The sequence below is a fragment of the Trachurus trachurus genome (assembly GCF_905171665.1).
Source record: "Trachurus trachurus genome assembly, chromosome: 18".
Lineage (NCBI taxonomy): Eukaryota > Metazoa > Chordata > Actinopteri > Carangiformes > Carangidae > Trachurus > Trachurus trachurus.
In genome coordinates, this window is record NC_139909.1 from 26,065,638 (window position 1) to 26,084,978 (window position 19,341).

Below are 19,341 nucleotides of genomic sequence, written 5' to 3' on the forward strand. Positions count from 1 at the left end.
AAAGGAAAAGTAGAAACAAACAATGTGTGGCATAAGACGTGTGCACACACATCCCCTCACTGCTTAGGTGTTTGTTTTATGGCGTCATAAAGTGTGACAGTCTAGGTTGCCTTGCTGACAGCAAATCAACCCACAAACACTTTCTCTGAATTGTGTTGTTATTTTGGGATGGTTCTTCCTTTCTGCCTATGCCCCTTCAGTACATCTAAAGTTATGGCTGCACTTTGCACTTGATGACTTTTTTTTTTTTTTTTTAGATTAATTGATAATAAAGATCAGCGTTTATGAGTCCACAATGCTGTGTCTCCACAGGTGGACTGTAAATTCCTGTTAGGTCTCTGTGGTTGTATTGATTTCAAATCTGTCTGTATTGTCTTTCCTCTTTCTCTTCCTCTGCATTTGTGTGTGTGCACTTTACGGCTGCATTGCTTCCACACCCATTACACTGCTGGCTGATGGCCTTGCTGTCTCCATTCGGCTCACAGAATCTCTATGATTTTTCATGACTGCAACATCACATTGAAATAGTTTGTCTGCAGCTACAGCTTTGCTGAATGGTTGTTGTACAATAACAATAACAAAATAGACAGAAACATTGCAGATGGAGTTTACATTGTTTATTGCACTTGTCCACCAGTGCATCTAACACTCATTTTAATAGTAGTAGCAATATTGAAACTAAAGCCTCCATATCCAGAATTACATGTAAAGTATAGTTATAAGAATTGAAATATGAATTACATGCACTCTAATTATTGAGGCTGCAGAAATGCAGAAGAAAACAAAAACAAAGAAAGACGCTGATAGTTCCTCCCTACAAGAGTAGCCTTTGCAAAGTTTGTTTTGCACATTTCATTGTACTTGATATTTTCTGGGAAATCTTAGATCAGTCATCTAGATTGGCCAGTGGTGCAGGTAGGTGGACCCAGGCCCGTTAGGCCCACCCACATTGCTGTGCTCTACATCACACTGACACAAATCAACAGATAGATGAAACCACGATGTTACATGTTCCATGTCTGAAAAAGGCTTTTTTTTCTCAAATCTGTCATTTTCGTTGTAGGTTAGTGACATGAATCACATCATGTACAGTATGTTCACAGCTCTACTGCTTTTAGTGGCCCTTCCTTTCATCACTCTTGCATCACACATTTCAGTCATTATTCATCTTAGTCCTCTAACACCCTGTCAGCTTCTCCTGCTGTAAATCTGCTGCCTTTGATATTTGCTTATAGAGCTGCTAGATAATTCTGTTTCTTTCTCTTGCTGTTGCTGCATCTCTTCTACCCTTACTCTTCCTCTGTTCATTGTCCAGCCATCTGCTCATTCGCTGTCTACCTCCCTCATCTGGTCAGTGCTTTTTTCCTCCCTTTTTGTCCCTCTGCCCCATCCATACATCACTCTCTTGCCATCTGTCCATCTGTGACCTTCCAGCCCTCGGTCACTTGGGATGCTTCTTATAAAATATTTTTAAATTTTTGAGTTGAAAAGACATATTTTCTGAAGGCTCAACAACCACAAAGGGAGAGGAGAGGAGAGTGATGAAAGTGGAGCAAAGGACAAGTGCCACATACAGAGAGATGGCAGTTTGGAAAAATAACTTTTTTTTTTGACTTGTAGCCATGTAGAGGAAAAAGATGAAGGGATAAAAGTAAAGGGAGGGATCAGAGAGCAGGGAACAGAGGGAGGGAGCAGCAGAAATTAATAGCTCACACTTCAGAAAGAAATTGGTTTATTTGTAGAAAACAGGTTTTTTTTTTAATCTTATTGGGTTTTCTGAAAGGAGTTGCCATTTTTACAAGGCTCCGTGTGCATCCTCATCTATCTGAGAATAAACACTAGTGCTTGGCAGTTGAATTAGTAAGGATGCATACCTCCAAGTGAAGGACCTGCATCTGACCCTTTGTGTTGGCATTCATGTGGTGGCTAAGGTGTCCTTGAAAATAATATTAGTCCACTAGTATTAGATGTTGAGCCTGACCTCTGACCTTTCAGTCAAAGAGGAGACGCAATGAAATCATCCTTTTAGAGTTGATTTTGACATATAGTATTATTCCTTTTATTAATTACTCATAGCATCATATTTTTTACTTCCAGCATAGCTCCATGAATGGTTCGGTTAATCATTTAGTTTCTTACTGTCCTGTACAGATATCCATGGATCCATTGTCCTGTTCCTCAACTTTTCCTTTAGTTCATCCAAACAGAGCTGCTGGCACACCAGTGTACTTGGTCTTATTATTTTTAAAGTCTTGTCAGCATTTGTGATAGCAGAAGAAATCTTCTGACTTCTGCCATGTGTCAGTGATACTGTTTTAGGAGTCCTCTTTTATGTTTGGCACACTCTCCTTTTCCTCATTTGTATGTATGCTGCAGAGTTTAGACAGCTTAACCAGCATGAAGCAAAGCGTAGCCCACCTCCCAGAATTTAAACATCATAAGGCCACATTGGCAAACACTTTTTTTTAAAGTGTATTTTTTGGCTTTTTCATGCCTTTATTAGATGGTACAGTTGAGAGAGACAGGAAATGGGGAGGCAGAGAGAGGCGGAATGACATGCGGGATTCGAACCGGGGCGGCCTGCAGCGAGGACTTTTAGCCTCAACACATGGCGCGCCTGCTTAACCTCCTGCACCACTTGGCGCCCTGGCAAACACATTTTAGCAAAGCTTGTGTGTTCTGTTCCTAAACTGAGAACCTGTGAAGTGTATGTTTATGTAATACTAATGGCCATGCTCAGCAAACACTTATACATAGGGTAATTTGGGCATCAATTCTGGAGGGAGTCTCATCCCGTCTCAATACTCCACCAGAATTAACAACATAATAAGTAAAATTTTCCAATTACCAGATCCTCTTGACTCAAACCTCTCCCATGAGAATAACAATAAGGATCAATTTGTTGTTGTTTTATCCCTCTCATTTAGAACCATGAAAGCCTTTGTATCACTCATACTTAGCATGTTTGTTTTTCTGTTACAAACTTGATGACCAAACATGTTGTCCAGCAAATGGGTTCATCATAAAAATGAAACTGCAAGTGTGGAAAGCAGAAATGCAGAAGGAGGGGGGGTGACCTGAATCCTAATGACAGAGCAGAAGGGAGAAGTCAGAGTATGGACAGGGTGACTGAAAGACACTTAAATCCTGCAGAAGGCCTGGGATGGAGGGATGAATACTTGAATTGGCACATGGATGGAGGGATTCCGCTCAAGCTCCTTTCCATTACAGCTGGGATGAATATAACCGTGTGGGTGCATATGGGTCTGTTTGTATGTGTGGGTGTACACATACTTGTGCTCATTATGATGATGAGTTTGTGTGCCTTTTAGGCATGTATGTGGTATGTGTGCATTACTGTATATGTTTATGTCTGTGTGTTTTGGGGTTGTGTACACTGTGTGTTGGGGTGGGTGAGCACCGCTGCTTTGGCGTCTCCCTGCAGCAAAAGGATTAGAGAGGTGGCACCACTGAAATGGAGCTGATCTATTTGTGAGTGTGCGTGTGTGTTGTGTTATTCTGTGGTTATATCAGCTATGAATCGGATGAGAGTTGTGTGTGTGTGTGAGTCTGAAAGGGAATTGGATCAGATTACAAAAAATCTTGGCAACAGATTAACTGCAATCCCCACAAGAGAGGAGATAAATGAAAGAAAGGAAAGAAGAGCGCGGCAGTGAAAGGAAAGAGGCACTATGTTTATGAGAGAAGAGGGGAGAATGAAACATACTGTAGGATTTTCGTTATGTAATAGCTGCTGGGTAATGTGACTGTGTGCCTCTAAAGTTGCTGTGTGTAGCACCTTTAAACAGCTTTTCATTTTCAGACTATGATACACTTGTGTAATATACATAAATAAAAATCAAAAATGAATGGGTCTATATGATCAGCCTGTGTTTCAAGGCAGAAACTGCTAGTGCTCCTGTTTTCAAAAGGCAAATGAAGACCAAGCTGTGTCGCTGTCATCAAGATGGCAGCACTCCTTCCATCTGTCTCCTCCCTCTTGTCACTATTTGCAGTTTCCCCTGGGCCATTCTGAAAATGGAGATGTCGTGAAAGTTATTTTTTTCACCATCTCTGTTTTACTCTTGCTGTAGTCCTCCCCCTGGCAACGCCAGAAGCTCTGCCGTAGCATATTGTACTTTTGTGCTGTAAATGAACCCAGGAAGTTCCCTAAAGGATGGTTCCAGATTTTTTCATGTCTGTCTTTTTCAATGTAAATAAGAACGCGTGTGTATTGAAATGTATTGGTTAATATAATCATTCTTCCTTTCCTCCCGTTGTGACTCTAGTATAAAGAAATGGTGGACAAAACCCACAACCCTCTGTTCAGGCAAAAATAAACTGTTGCTAATCTTCCTATGGCAATGTAATATGTTACAGTATGTTACATCAGGCTTTTACATAGACATGCACAGACAATATTTGTTAGTAAGATCAAGTCACTGGGGGCTCGGTCTTTTGAATGGGATTTGTTGACAAGAGGAAGAATATAGAATATAGCATCCTCATCCCTTAACACCTTAACAGCAGATTTATTGTTTGACGTTATTGATGCAAAGCTTCTGAAAATCCAAATGTCATTTTTAAAAGATGAAAAGTAGCATGCAACCTCAAGGGAGAAGAAAGATAGTACACCCCAGAAAAATGTATCATTTGTTTTTCTCTGAGACGTGAGGCACAAACATCTCCTCAGTGTTCCCAGAAGTAATTTAGAACCTGCATGTACTGTATGCGTACATGTGAAGAAGGGTTAATGGTATAATTGATTACTGTAATTCACATAGCCATTGATTATGAGTTAAAACCATTAGAAGAGAATAACCCACCGGGGTGAGTCCACTCGCTCTTTAGCCATCCAGCAGTAAAATTACAAGCTGTACTGTATTGCACCATGCACACAAGTTTGCACAGCTGTCATTGGTAAGACTTTACGTTAACTTCTATTCGTTGTACACAGCCGGACACTCTTCTTTGCCATAATCAATTCATGCCAAACACCAACCTAAACCAAACTTCAATTTACACTGTATCTCCAACCTGAACCACAACGTCAGAAATGACATTTTGCTTCATAAGGACTGGGCTTTGGTCCCCATGGACTCCTGGTCCAGACACGGTCGATACTTTACCAGAACAGGTCCCGAAGATGTATACACAACACACACTCACACACACAAATGTTACCAGGCATTTAACAGGTCAGTGCCATCGATTGTGGGATTGATTTGTTTTGTTTCCTCTGCTGCATGATGCAGATCACAAACAAAGCTGAGGAGCATACACCACATTACTGTGGCGGCCCCTGGACATTTCATGACCCAGCATACACTGCTCTCTGGCTGGTAGATGTGGGGCATGGTGATGGCAGAGGACTTCCGTAATCAGAGGGCTTAATGTGTATTGTGCTGTGAATCACAAATGTTGTTGTTCCTCACAGGATTTGCATGTAGTGGCAGTAATCTAGCAGCAGCAACGTGGGAAAAAGTCTCTCTTTTAGACGGGTCTAAAAAGGACAGGTTAGCACAGGTCTGATGACGACTGACTGCAAAACAGTACAAATGCCACCAGTCACACAGACAGTGTTGTCGGCTCAGTTTAATTGAATACCTGTGGAGAAAAAATGGCAATGCTCTATTTCTTTCCAGGTTTCTGTGTAGTCACTTGTTTCTGTACTTTGACTTCAAAGACCAGAGGGATTATGCACACCACCAGCCGTTATCTACTAGGATTCTTTTTTCTTTGGGTCCTTGCAGAAATAAAACAGCATTAAGCACCTCAAATCAAGCTAAAGCTCCACACAGAATAAAGACACCCCTGCAGTCGTAGAGTCATGCACACTTCATCAGAGAAAATCTGTCCCAGAATTTGGCAGAAAAAAGCAGCAACCCTGTTTTAATAGTTGGCTTTGTGCCGTACACCTGTGCACACCTTGTGTTAGAAATGTCACCTCATACAGATGGGATGTTTTTGTGCTTACAATTTGTGTTTTATCAGACAGTAAAGTAGTATCCTTTATTTATATAATGAAAAAAGAAGGCGTCGTCTGAGCTATGCTTTTACCTGATGTCTTTTATTCTGCACAGTCATCATCAGCAATGGCTTTAAACAGCTCTCATGCACCAGAAGGACACAAAGGCTAATCACAAACTGCTGAATCGTAGATACTGTGGCTCCAAAAGGCAAAACGGATCACATTGGTAATGTGTCTACACTTACAAAACCTAAATCCCAAACATCAGTCTGCTTCGGCAAAGAAAGATAAAGATTAGATGATGTGCAGTGCCAGCAGAAAATCCGACCACACACACACACACACACACACACACACACACACACACACACACACACACACACACACACACACACACACACACACACACACACACACACACACACACACACACACACACACACACACACACACACACACACACAGACTGCTCTTGCAAACAAAAGGATAGTAAGAGCGCTGCTCAAAACTGCCAGCTTAAATCTTTTCAGGGTTACACAAGACAATTGTTAACTAGCCCTCAGCAATGAACTTACTGCATAAGCACTTGGAAACTGAAATGCACTCTGCTGCTATCCCTCACACAAAACACTTTAACTATAAAAACTGTATAACCCAGTGGCTGCCAGCATGTGAATAACACACACACACACTGAAATGTTTGTGTGGCTGAAGGACCCAGCAGTGACGTCTCTGATTTTAACCAGCAGACTCAGCACTGACTAAAGATGACAAGCAGCTACCTGTTCATTTTTCATCTCCAGCACACAGACGATCAGTTGTTTTTTCATCACTAGATGTCGTATCACACACTGGTCATGGAGCTTTTACAGGCTTTTGAGGCATTTTCGTTTACAGAGCCATTTTCATGACAGAGCCTCCCCCTCCCAGTACAAATGTTCCAACTAAATACGTAAGTCCCCATACAGACATTTTTGCAGGGGCACCACTGCCACATCCTGGGCTTTGCACCGCCCAAGATGATTGTAATTGTTTAAAAGAAATTCAAATAAGCCAGAACATTTTTTCCCCTGTAGTCAGACAGCTCTGGCACTCTGGAGATATGGAGGTCTGGTAATACGAGATTGCTCAGGGTACGTTGGTAGCTGAGGTAAACTGAAGCTAAAACTGAAGCGCCTCCCTGGCTAATGATCAACCTTTCAGAAATAATGATTTGAGTCAGTGGCCATGATGGATGCAGTGGTCAGCAGCAGCAAATCTTGCACAAATATTATCTTGCTCAGCAGTCAACAATATCAGAAACTACAGTACTGCCTGTAAGCAGCAGGAGATTATTTTGGTATTCCTTCAGGCTCCCACTCATGGTGATTGTGTTTCTGCTGCTGCATCACCTTGCACAGACAGGAGATGATGGGGGGTGGGGGGTGTACTGCCAGGAGTCCTTGTTGATAGGAATTTTGACATCCTGTAACAATAATGCAAATGGTTTCACGCTGAAGTGCTTGGACAGAGAGGGAAACGAGGAGACTGACAGTGCCTCCCTCACTGAGGCTCTCTGCTATTCTTCCTCTCCCTGATGACTCTAATCCACTCTTTCACTCTGTACATCTCTTTGTCCCGTCTCCCCACTCCCACTGAATGCTTTGATTCCTTGTCTCTGTCCTCGTTTGATCCATCCACCAATCTTTCTTTAGCTCCCTCCCTCTCTTCAACGATTTACAATAACCCCTTTTCCTCTGTTACTAATGAGTTGTTCTTAATGCATTTAGTGCGCTCTGTGCTTTACATTACCAGCTATCTGTCTCTGTCACTTTCCATTCAAAGCTGTAACCATTAATTCATCAGCACTGTGATCATTTCAGCACACACACACATAAAGTGGTCCCCAGCAGGGAGCTAAATATGAGTGCGTATTATGTTTGTTTTTTTCCGCCTGTCTACAGAACCCCTGTGACCTCACCTTGTGCCAGTGCAGCCCATTGACTTGGCTGTCAGACCTTATAAAACAGTGACCACTCAATCTGTTACACGAGCTGCTACTACCACTCATTGAGTCGCTGCGTGTGAGCGAGGGAGAGTGAGAGCAACAACGAGTGACACAAATTGGTCTGTGTGAATTTGTGTTTAGAGTCGGTGGAGCTGTGTGAGGCTGGTGCACGTCTACTGTGCTGTCACTGAGGGATGATAACAGCTCTGTGAAGGACACTCAAATGTGTAGGTGTTTTGTGTTGTGTACATGTTAATGCATACATTTCAATTGATGCACTGATGCATACATGTTAACTTGTGTGAGGTCTGTCTGATTCCTTTAATGAGTCTCTGGTAAAAGCATTGGGGATTTACAGATGCTAAACAGGGAGTAATTTCTCTCTGCAAAGGAAATTCTTTTGACTGAGAGTGTCTGAATATTTTTACACAGATGATGTCTTACAAGGTTGCACTGAATTTAACACATGTTGCATGTGGGTGTGCACTATGCTCCTGATTCGTGTGTAATTTTCTCTTGAGATGAGATCTCTTCACAACAAACTATTATTAACTAAATCTATTAGTTATGGGCTTACTGAAAGGTTGATGCGTTCTGAGCACATGTTATACTCATGCAAAACATTTGTTTACACACCTTTATGGACTTGAATCTCCAGCATTTCTGGATGTGCTCATTCAGTTGCAAATTTCTAATTGCTACTGTTCAAGCTTAGGGCCATCTTTGTCTCTGCAGTCTGCTCCTCTTTTCTTCTGCCCATTTGATTATCCTGACATTTATGCTCACCAAATATTGGAAATCAATGAAATCCTGAAAGCAGTACACTAGGTTAACCATTTTTAGTCAACATGCCTTTTTCTGTTTGAAGACACGAGTGAATAAATTGGATCATTCATTTTCTCCTGACGTATTTACTCAGTCTGTTTTCCACCAATATGTTCAGCACTCCATGGAGGGAGTTTAGAAACTAAAAACACGAGTGTCTGTTCAACAGATTTTTTACAGATGGGTGGCGTTTTACCTCGGCATTCACATCTGTGCCTCCTGGAAAACATGGATTTGCTGTTTTGCCGCTTGTGTTTTGGATATTTCTTCACACCCCTTTAATTTCATTCTGATGTTTGGATGTTGTTTTCTTCCAATATTGACTTTGCTCAAACTGTGTGTGTGGTTCATAACATGGTAAGGCTCTGATTATAAGGGTAATCAGTGATTTGGCTGGATCTGATCTGAGGAGCTTGGAGTGAGCTGCCTGGATGGGTTAAATTGGTGAAAATGGTTGGAACACCAATCAGATTGCTTTGCTGAAATCACAGTGTAATTTGTGTAAACCTGCCTAGTCTGAAAATTATAATGATAAACTTTATTTATATAGCATTTATATAGCAATTACACTCTGCTTGCAGCTCCCTCTGGGTAAAATTAAACTGTAGCTGAGACATCCCAAAGTGGAGTTTTGAAGGATGAGTATGGAAAGCACTGGTGTTGATACACCAACATGCTCATTTCCCTCTGAATGATCATGTTTTACTCGGAGTGGAGCCACGTGTGACTGAAAACAAAGAACAATCCATTGCGGATGATCTTAGCAAAGCATGCTGATTACACTATGATTGTATGTTGAGTTTTTTTTTAAACTTATACTTCAAAATAACATTTATATACAGGTGTTGCATTACATTTGAGTCAAAATCCACTAAAACTTTGCAGAGTCATAACGTCTCTGACTCTGGGTAAAGATTATAAACAATAATGAGAAGGAGCTGCAGCTCGGGTTCAACAGTGCAGCATCCTGCTTTTATAAACCAGTGAAAATCAGCATGTGGGAATGTGACATATTATTTTGACGCAGTGGTGACTCTGAAGTTGGGAAAATACACAGTTTCATTAAGTTTCAACGCTAATAAGTCATTGGCAAAGCTGTGCAAAAGCACCCACGTCTGAGGATGTCATCAGAGACTGCTTTATTAGTTGTTATTGTCTGGTAGATGAAGAATAAGCAATAAAACCATCTATTGAATTGTTTTAAAAGGTATAAAGAGCAGCACAATGCATTCTAAAGGGTGACTCTGCACAGCACAGTGCTGATTAAAATGAGAACATTTCTGTTCCAAGAAGAGAGATGGTTCTTTTGGCAGACTAAATGGAAGTTCTACATCAAAGATATGGTTTGTACCTTTTTAGAAGCTTTTGAGTGTTGTTAAAAACCGAGTTATCCTTGAATGAATAACAGTAATGATCCCTGTACCTCAAAGACGTGCAGTAAGAGGTTTCAGGCAGTGTGCTTTCTACCATTAGCCTTTTCCCATCTCATTCCACTTTGTATGGCTTCCTTTTGTTCCATTGAGCACCATAGTGCATACTCTCAGCAATGTGACGTTTGCTGGTGCGTCTCCATTTCTTCATTATTAATCCAAGACTCCAGATATTTTCTCTATTCTTAACCAAGTTGTGTGAACATAGCAATATACATTCAACAAAAATATAAACGCCATACTTTTGTTTTTGCACCCATTTTTCATCAGCTGAACTCAAAGATCTAAAACGTTTTCTATGTACACAAAAAGGCCATTTCTCTCAAATATTGTTCCCAAATCTGTCTAAATCTGTGTTAGTGAGCACTTCTCCTTTGCCAAGATAATCCATCCACCTCACAGGTGTGGCATATCAAGATGCTGATTAGACAAGATGATTACTGCACAGGTGTGACAATAAAAAGCCACTGTAAAATGTGCAGTTTCATCACACTGCAGAATGCCACAGATGCGTGCAATTGGCATGCTGACTGCAGGAATGTCCACCAGAGCTGTTACCCGTGAATTGAATGTTTATTTCTCTACCATAAGCCGTCTTCAAAGGCGTTTCAGAGAATTTGACGGTACATCCAACCGGCCTCACAACCACAGACCACGTGTAACTACACCAGCCCAGGACCTCCACATTCAGCATGTTCACCTCCAAGATGGTCTGAGACCAGCCACCCGGACAGCTGCTGCAACAATCGGTTTGCATAACCAAAGAATTTCTACACAAACTGAAGCTGAAAGCATCCCAATTTTGCATGGCCAGCATACTCACCGGACATGTCACCCATTGAGCATGTTTGGGATACTCTGGATCGGCGTTTACGACAATGTGTTCCAGTTCCTGCCAATATCCAGCAACTTCACACGGCCATTGAAGAGGAGTGGACCAACACTCCACAGGCCACAATAACAACCTGATCAACTCTATGTGAAGGAGATGTGTTGCCCCCCCCCCCCCCCCCCCCCCCCCCCCCCCTTAAAATGCACATTTTCAAGTGGCCTTTTATTGTGGCCAGCCTAAGGCACACCTGTGCAGTAATCATGTTGTCTAATCAGCATCTTGATATGCCACACCTGTGGATGGATTATCTCGGCAAAGGAGAAGTGCTCACTAACACAGATTTAGACAGATTTGGGAACAATATTTGAGAGAAATGGCCCTTTTGTGCACATAGAAAACGTTTTAGATCTTCGAGTTCAGCTCATGAAAAATGGGAGGGGGGCTTTGTTGGCTCTGATCCATATTTTTCATTATGTTAATACCCAACATGTCTCTTTGTTTATTCATTTTTACAATTTTACAATTGCTTTTTCTGTTCAAATTATAAATGTTTACTGCATATTTGTCTCTTATTACAGAGTGACAGTGTAGCCCTGTGTCATTATCTGCTGGTTATATGTGAATGTATAAGATGCATTCTCCTTTATACCATGTTTACACTGTATACCTGAGCTCATAAGGGAGATTAATATCCATGCAACCATAAAACTGAGAGATTCCTTCATTTTTATGTACATGACACTGATTGAGTCTGATTACAGTGTTGTGGAAGGGAAAATGGTCGTTTTATGAGGATGGGCTTTCAATAGATCCCCCTTGATTAATGACCTAATTATGGCATTACAGATAAATGATGGAGAAGATCCTCCTCTTTCCACACAAATAAAACATGATGCTTGTTCTTAACTCATTTTATGCAGTCATACATGCATGGAGAGGGGATGGGAGTTTTGTTTCTTTGGTTTCATGGCTCATTAAGATGAGTAAATGCTGCGTCTTGAGTGTTTACACAACTAAGATTATTGCTTGGAAAATACAGTGCGGTAAAACTGGTTTCTCTATGCTTTTTTTTGTGCTGCAGGTGGGATATGAGAATGCAGGGACTGTGGAGTTCCTGGTGGACAAACATGGCAAACACTACTTTATTGAAGTCAACTCCCGCCTCCAGGTGGAACACACGGTCACCGAAGAAATCACTGAGTAAGTGGCAGATGTTTCTATATGTGAATGGGTTTAAACGGGTTGGCAGCTGGATGGAGCGCAGCGTGCGTGTGTTTCTGGGTATCATCTGTCCACAGACAGGTGTGCAGCTTCAAGGTTAGATGATTCCCACTCCGTAAAGTCGCTGAAGTAGAGAGAGCAAAAGTTGGAGTTAAAGAGAAGGTTGTAGGCAAGAGGAAAGAGTGGAAGTGATGTTAAGAATGTGATGGAGAAGCAGAAATGGACAAAAGAAGAAGAAAATGGATGGGAGGGGAAAAGAAGGGATTGTCAGGAAGCTGACGGCTACGCAGAGAGGTATGTGGTGGGGAGAGCTAGAACAGGTGGAATCAGTGAAGAGAAAAGCTAAAAGATGAGGTCAGAGAGGGTGAGAGACAATGAGAATGAAGAAGAGAGGTGAGAATGAGAGGATGATGAAAGATATAAATAGCATTCCGCTCCACCGGTGACCTGTGAGATTTGCTCAGCTGAAACAACACAGATGGGTCTCACGCTAATACACACACAAGACACAAACACATACCACCACACAAGTACAGGTGTGTAGGCTCTTCAGTCACACCCACACTCCACAACTGATGTGTGTACACAGAAAACTACAATTACACAAATTCACATTTGTGTTCCTGCATAATCAGCTCAATTAATGTATTAATCTGAGAGATGAACAATCAGTACAACTAAGGCAGGATGTTATGGGCAACAAAATGACTACATCTGTTGCCATGGCAACTAGACATGACTGACAACCCTGTATGCTATGTTTTCTTAATGCATTCATCAGTGTCAATACCCTTGTTTGGTTTCTTTCATCAAGAAGCTCTTTGATAAAATTGCTATATTTGCATTTCACCAGAGTGAGTAAAACTGACAAAGTTTCTGAGTAAAATGTTATCCAAGTGAGTGAAAGTCACTAAGACGCGTGTCATCAATGACAACGTGACAGACGGGCTTATAAAGACAGTATGATCACAACTCCATACTGTACCTACTGTACATCCTCATTACCTTGCATACTATAGAAAAAAAAATCAATTAATTATCATAATAATGTGCCTATATTAACGGCTAAAAGAAACATTGTCCAACAGCACTTGTTAGAGTTGAAACCTCTACAGGGACACAAGCCTTACATAATGTACGGCTTGTGTCCTTGGGAATGGACAAGATACAGATATACATTATTGGATAAATGTTCATACTTGCTTTAATTCATATAACACAGTAGTCTATTTAATTTAAAGTTTCCTCTTGTTTGTTACTTCTCTTTCAGAGCAGTGCTGTGGTGTTTTTTATGAAACAATATTATTGGAAGAAGATAGATAGGATATTATCGTAAATCATTTTTCAAGTATACACAGCAGATATTACTGCATTGTAAACTTTTCTGTCCTTCCTCTCACTGCAGTTTGGTAACATATCTAATATGTTTGAAAATACAAAAGAGCTGAAACGGCAGATAAGGGACATGAAAGAACTTGGACAATATCATACTAATATTTTCATCTAGTTGCAATTCACCAAGGATGTCATGAGGCATTATTCTTGAGGACAACATGAGATGGGAAAACTCTCGCCACCTCTACACTCCCTTCATTTGTTCTCCGATATCTCTCCTCCTTCCCATGATGCACTTCTCTCTCTTAGTGAAGAAGCTTTTAAACCTGCTTGCACAGATGCATTGAGATACACTCAGGTACAGTACACACTTACCCTGTAGTATTGTGCTTGTAGAGAGACAGACACAATAAGTTGATAGAAAACCATTCTCTTGTATTACAGAGTCCCTCCCCTCCCACTATGCAGCCGTTTGTCATATCCTCTTTGTCGTGGAGAGAAAACCTCATATCACTGATGTGACGTCTGATGTGACGTCTTGGGGAATTGGGGTCATTTGAATTGGAAGGAGTGCAGTAATTACTTGAATGTGGACAGCGTCCTGCATCAAACAGCACATGTTAAAAGTTTCAGCTGTCACAAGCAACACTTTTCCTTTGCACAGCTTTCATGTCAGGCTGAGGTTTCACGCTAAGCAGCCCCAGCTGACAGTGGAGAAGAGAACAAGGCTGTCCAACAGAAAGCCCATCTGCACCCATCTAAACTGTAGGGGAAATGCACTCTTTACAAGGGGACAAGTATTACAGTGTAGTGGAAATGTGAGAGTGAAAGCTGTACTGTGGTTTTATTTGAACATTACCTCCATTAGTTAGTCAGCTATTCGGTTTCACTTGGCTGCACTCTCACTCTCTGAGGTGTGTGAGCACATTGGTTCTTGCTTTCATGTTTTTGAAACTGTGTTGCTAATAGACTTTTTAGCAACGTATTTTTCATAGCAAGTCGTGAAACTCCCCTCTGAACTTTCTGTTCATTCCTCAGCTCTCCTCCCCACACCGTGTTTCATCACTTTCATCTCTCCTGCCTAATGTCTTTTTCATCAATCATTCTCCTCGATCCCTGTTACATTTGCTCACTTTTTGTTTTTCCAGTCCGCCTGCATCTGATCCGGGGTTCTTGTTCTGCTCCTTCTTATGTGGCACATACACCCAAATTTTCAAGTTTTTCTTTAAGATATATGCTTTTTTTTTGCCTTTATTTGATAGTGAAGAGTTAACAGGAAACATGGGAAGTGGGAGAGAAAGTGGTATGACAGGCAACTAAGGTCCATGGCCTAAACTGAATCATGGGTGTTTGTGTGTCAGGTGCAGTAATCATTCAGCCACCGTAGCTCTGTAAAGGCATTTTACATGTAGCGCCATTGGATGGTCACACATCATGGACTTAATGTAGACCTTAAAATGGTGAACATAGTAAGGATAATTCCTGCTCCACGTGAGCATGTTAATTTCTATGTTATCACACTGGCCAGACCTCATCTCAAGGAGCTCATTTGACTTGGTCATATGAATTCAGCCTGTGTGCAGCTTGGGTCCAAACAATCTGCCTAACAAGCTTAAACAGCACCTAACTCCTCCACCTCCTGCTATCACAGACAAAAAGCTACAGACAGCCCATTTCCCTGCAAGGAAAAACAAATCGTACCCGTGCAGCAACCTTTACCTTTGCATCGTTCAAGTCCACCAGCTCTAGCTACGTAATTATCTGATTAAGAACCAATCACAGTCCAGGCAGAATTGAAATATCCAGAGCACTTGATACCGTAAATGCAGTGTGCTGTGATCAGATGGCATTATCCAGGTGAGATATCCAGATCGCATGTTATTACCAGCTGTAATTGGCTCTTAGCCTGGTTTTCCCCTCAATTAGATGCTCTCTGGAACAGATTGAAATGCCTGTTAACTATACAATGCTGACTCTAGTGAGGGTCAATAGAACATACACACAGGTATCACGGTCCCCTCTCTGCTTTTTTGAGTTTAATCCAACCCCTCTTCCCTCCCAGCTATCTGTCTGGTCCTGTCATCCCTCCCTCAGGCCCTCCCCTTCATCCGTCCATCCTAAAGTGACTTGGTGCATTCATTTCTCTACCTGTGTCCATTCCTCCATCCGACCTTTCTGTCCGTCTTCCTCGCGCCATTGCCCCCTGTTCTGTCTCCCTCTTTCCCTCCACCATCCTTTCAGCCCTGTCAGTTTCTCCCTCTATGTCTACCACTCACTCTGTCACTCCTGTCTGCAGCCCCCTCCCCACCTTTCACCATGTCTTCTCCCTTATCTTTGACATCTGTCTATTCATTCATCTCTCTCACCCTCTCTGTCTCCGGCTCTCCTTCACCTCTCCTTTGCCTCATCCACTTTGACTTGACACGCCTTCTTTGTCGCTTTAGGAACTTGTCTCTCTCCTTCCTCATTCCATCCTCCTGCCCACTACTATCCTGTTGTATCGTATACAGTAACACTTTACCCCTGTCAGTCTAGTGTGCTTCATACTCATGTGTTAGTCCAAACACTAGCCAAAATTTGAACAACCTGAGAGAGGTATTTTGAAGCAATTAAATCAAATGTATAAAGGTAGTAACACAAGCCATTGGGCTGAATCCTTGGTGTACTGGCTTTCCGTTATGATGACATATTTCATTAAGGACCTGAACTAATAGTTTTAGGCCAATGGCGTAAAACAGGACATTTTACATATGAAGAATAAATGCTAAATTGAAGCTCTAAATTAAAGGTCTTTTAATAGTCAATTATTTTAGGCCAAGACCAGAGCATGAATTCTCTACCAGCTTATGTGCAGTAGAGGTCAAGAAGTTCTGTAGTCTGCCTCAAAATCTGTGCCCCAAATCTGTACTTCACAGCTCTAACCAGACTTTGTTGAGGGTGTTTACACTGGATGTGACAATACATTAAAAACAGTGAGTATAGATGCAAAAATCTTTTGGACTTGGAATCAAATGGGATCTTTTTTGGAAGATAATATTTGCTGCGTCTTTGTGTGGAATTTCAGATTAGCTCTGGTTGTATTGACAGACCTGCAGTACTGCTGATCCTCTATCTCTGCATCTTTTATGTTTTGCTCAGCATATAAACTTAATGTATTTTACACAAAACTATTCAAACATTTTTTTCCCATGTCTCCCCACATTTCCTTCTCTTCCTCTCCCCTGCCACTGTTCCTTGGCCCTCCCCTTCAACAATGATATTCTTCTCCGCTGCTGCTGGTCTTTCTCCACCCTCTCTCTATACTGCTTTGATTGTTGTGTCATATCTATCTCCTGCTTTTGTACAATGCTGGTAGCCTGACAAGGTGCTATCTTTTTGACTGAGAAGGCATCCTCTCTCTCTCTCTCTCTCTCTCTCTCTCTCTCTCTCTCTCTCTCTCTCTCTCTCTCTCTCTCTGTGGTGATAATGGATGTGTACACAAGTGTCAGTGTGGAGGCAGAATGCCATGATCTACCACCACACACACATACAGTGTACACACAAGCTCATTCACAGAGACATAAAAACACCCCCACACATTCAAAGAATTTAATGTCCAAAGGCATCAACAAAGATGCACATACACACACTTGCACAAGGAAAAAAGATTCCGCAGGAACATAATATGAATACCTTTTCATCTGTCTTTCTGCTTTACTGAATTCCTGCACAATAGGAGCAGTTCTGTCGGGTGTGTGTGCTAAGTGTGTATTTGACGGACAAAAAGTGAGCTGTGTGTAAGATATATTTTGTCTGGGAGGCGTGCCCTTTGTGTGTGATGGGGGCAGATTTTTGTCTGTGAGACAGGTCGGCCACTACTGCAGCGCTGCCTTTGAACTTCTTCTCTCTCAAGGTTCAATTTGTCCATAATTTAGCCGTAAAGGATCTTTCCTTTGTGAATTAAGTGTGTGCTCCTCGGTGACAATGTGCATTCAGCTAGTGTGTGTATGTGAGTTTGGTTGTTGCTGTCAAGGGACATTGCACATTTTGTTAGATTGGTGGACAGGAGTCCTTTAGATCCTAAAGTGATGTAATTATTCCCCCAGTGTGTGTGTGGCTGCAGAGAGTAAGGGGTTGTGTGACTGGATGAAAGGGCACAGGGAGAAAGTGTTTCTCCTCTGTGTAAAAGTCTGAGTGTGCACATATGATGGACAAAAGTCAGGAGGCACTGAACTGCTACTTGTAAGTGTGTGTCCTGCCTTCAGATGTGGTCCACCAGAAATTCACAGAATTAGAAATAAAAACGTTCATGGGTCATGTGGTTATTTTCCGTCTCGTGTGAGTCTCCACTAAGGCACTGTTTACACTGAGGCTGTGCATCGCTGCATCAAGCTCCATCAATTCAAAACTCAGCAAACTATTTCTAGACTTACACCTAACCTGAAGCTGCCTAACCTTTAACACCAAGGAATAACCATTTGATTTATGAAGCTTGCAGGATGCTTTCCAGAAATTCCCATTGGTGGTAGTATAGCTGCAGGAACACTCAGTGTTGAGGAATTCACATTGTTGAATGGACTGGTTGAGCATCAACATTTCCAACGCCAAGAATGAGATTTGAACAGCATGGATGAGAAACCCTGGTAGTGATGAGAATGGTGGTTGTGCTGGAGAAAAGGATGATGACCAGGGGGCCAGATGTTTCAGGCAAAAGTTGTTTATTGATTTCTTGATGCACACCAAAGACAAAGGAGAAGTACGCAGCCAACATGGACTGACGCATTCTGAAGACATCTGCTCCCCCAGGATGTGTATTCCATTGTATCACCTGGCTGCCTTACCTTTCCCAAGTAACACTTTATTTACTGTCACATTCTTGCCTAACTGATATTCTGTGACACCACAACGTTCTCCGCCGACAATCGTAAATATTGAACATGTTTAATATTTACGATTGTCGGCGCCGACTGATTTTGGAGCTGATTGTTGGCCGAATTTCACTCTTAACACACCACACACTACAAGAGAATCTTATAAGATAATTTTAAGAGCTTAAGATAATCGGGCGATGTCTGTCCATGGTCGGAAGGGGGAAAATCGGGGCAAAATCAGCCCGATTATCTTTATGTGTGTGGCAAGCTTGACTTGCCCTTTGCCAACTTCGCTTATACTTTGAGAGAATTGCCCCAAATCCAGTGTGTGCTTTTCCCTGTATAAATCTATCTACAGTATAAGGCCTTGGCTGCCCTGGCTAAAGAGGATTAAGATGGCTCTTATAGTCAACAGTCATAATAGAAGCTAAACGGTGAACAGTGTGAGACTGTGATGACCTGAACTCTCAGAAGAAGAGAGAAAGAAAAGTAAGACAATTCCTTCGCTAGAATAACAATTGAATTTCTGTACTTCTATGACAAACTGGGAAAACTCATGTGAAATGGAAACCTGTTTTCTGCTCTCTTGAGATAACAAGATGAGTGACAAATGTCAAGCTGAGTTTCACTTGATAGCCTTTTCAAATCTTGTGGTATTTAAAACAGTTCAGAATTTGTGTAGCAGCAAAGTTGGTAAGTTTTGGCTGCAATAATCTGAACAAAAAAAAACTTGAAAAATACAAGACTGTTTTTGTTACCCACTCATAATGCATTGCAGTGTAGCATATACTGTAAAGTCAGCTACTGTATAGGAGTTCAGCCACATTCTGAACTATAACAACTTGTGGGCACTTATTTTTTACTTCAAGTCAGAGTGACATGACATGATT

At 41.6% G+C, this 19,341-nt stretch overlaps 1 protein-coding gene across 1 annotated transcript in view; it reads left to right on the forward strand.

The window, feature by feature from the left end:
• Positions 1-19,341, forward strand: part of pcxb (pyruvate carboxylase b) — a 275,919-nt gene that overhangs the window by 44,409 nt on the left and 212,169 nt on the right. Inside the window, exon 10 of the mRNA XM_083992769.1 lies at positions 12,127-12,245. Coding sequence (XP_083848895.1) covers positions 12,127-12,245 — 119 coding nt within the window. The remainder of the gene's footprint in view (positions 1-12,126; positions 12,246-19,341) is intronic.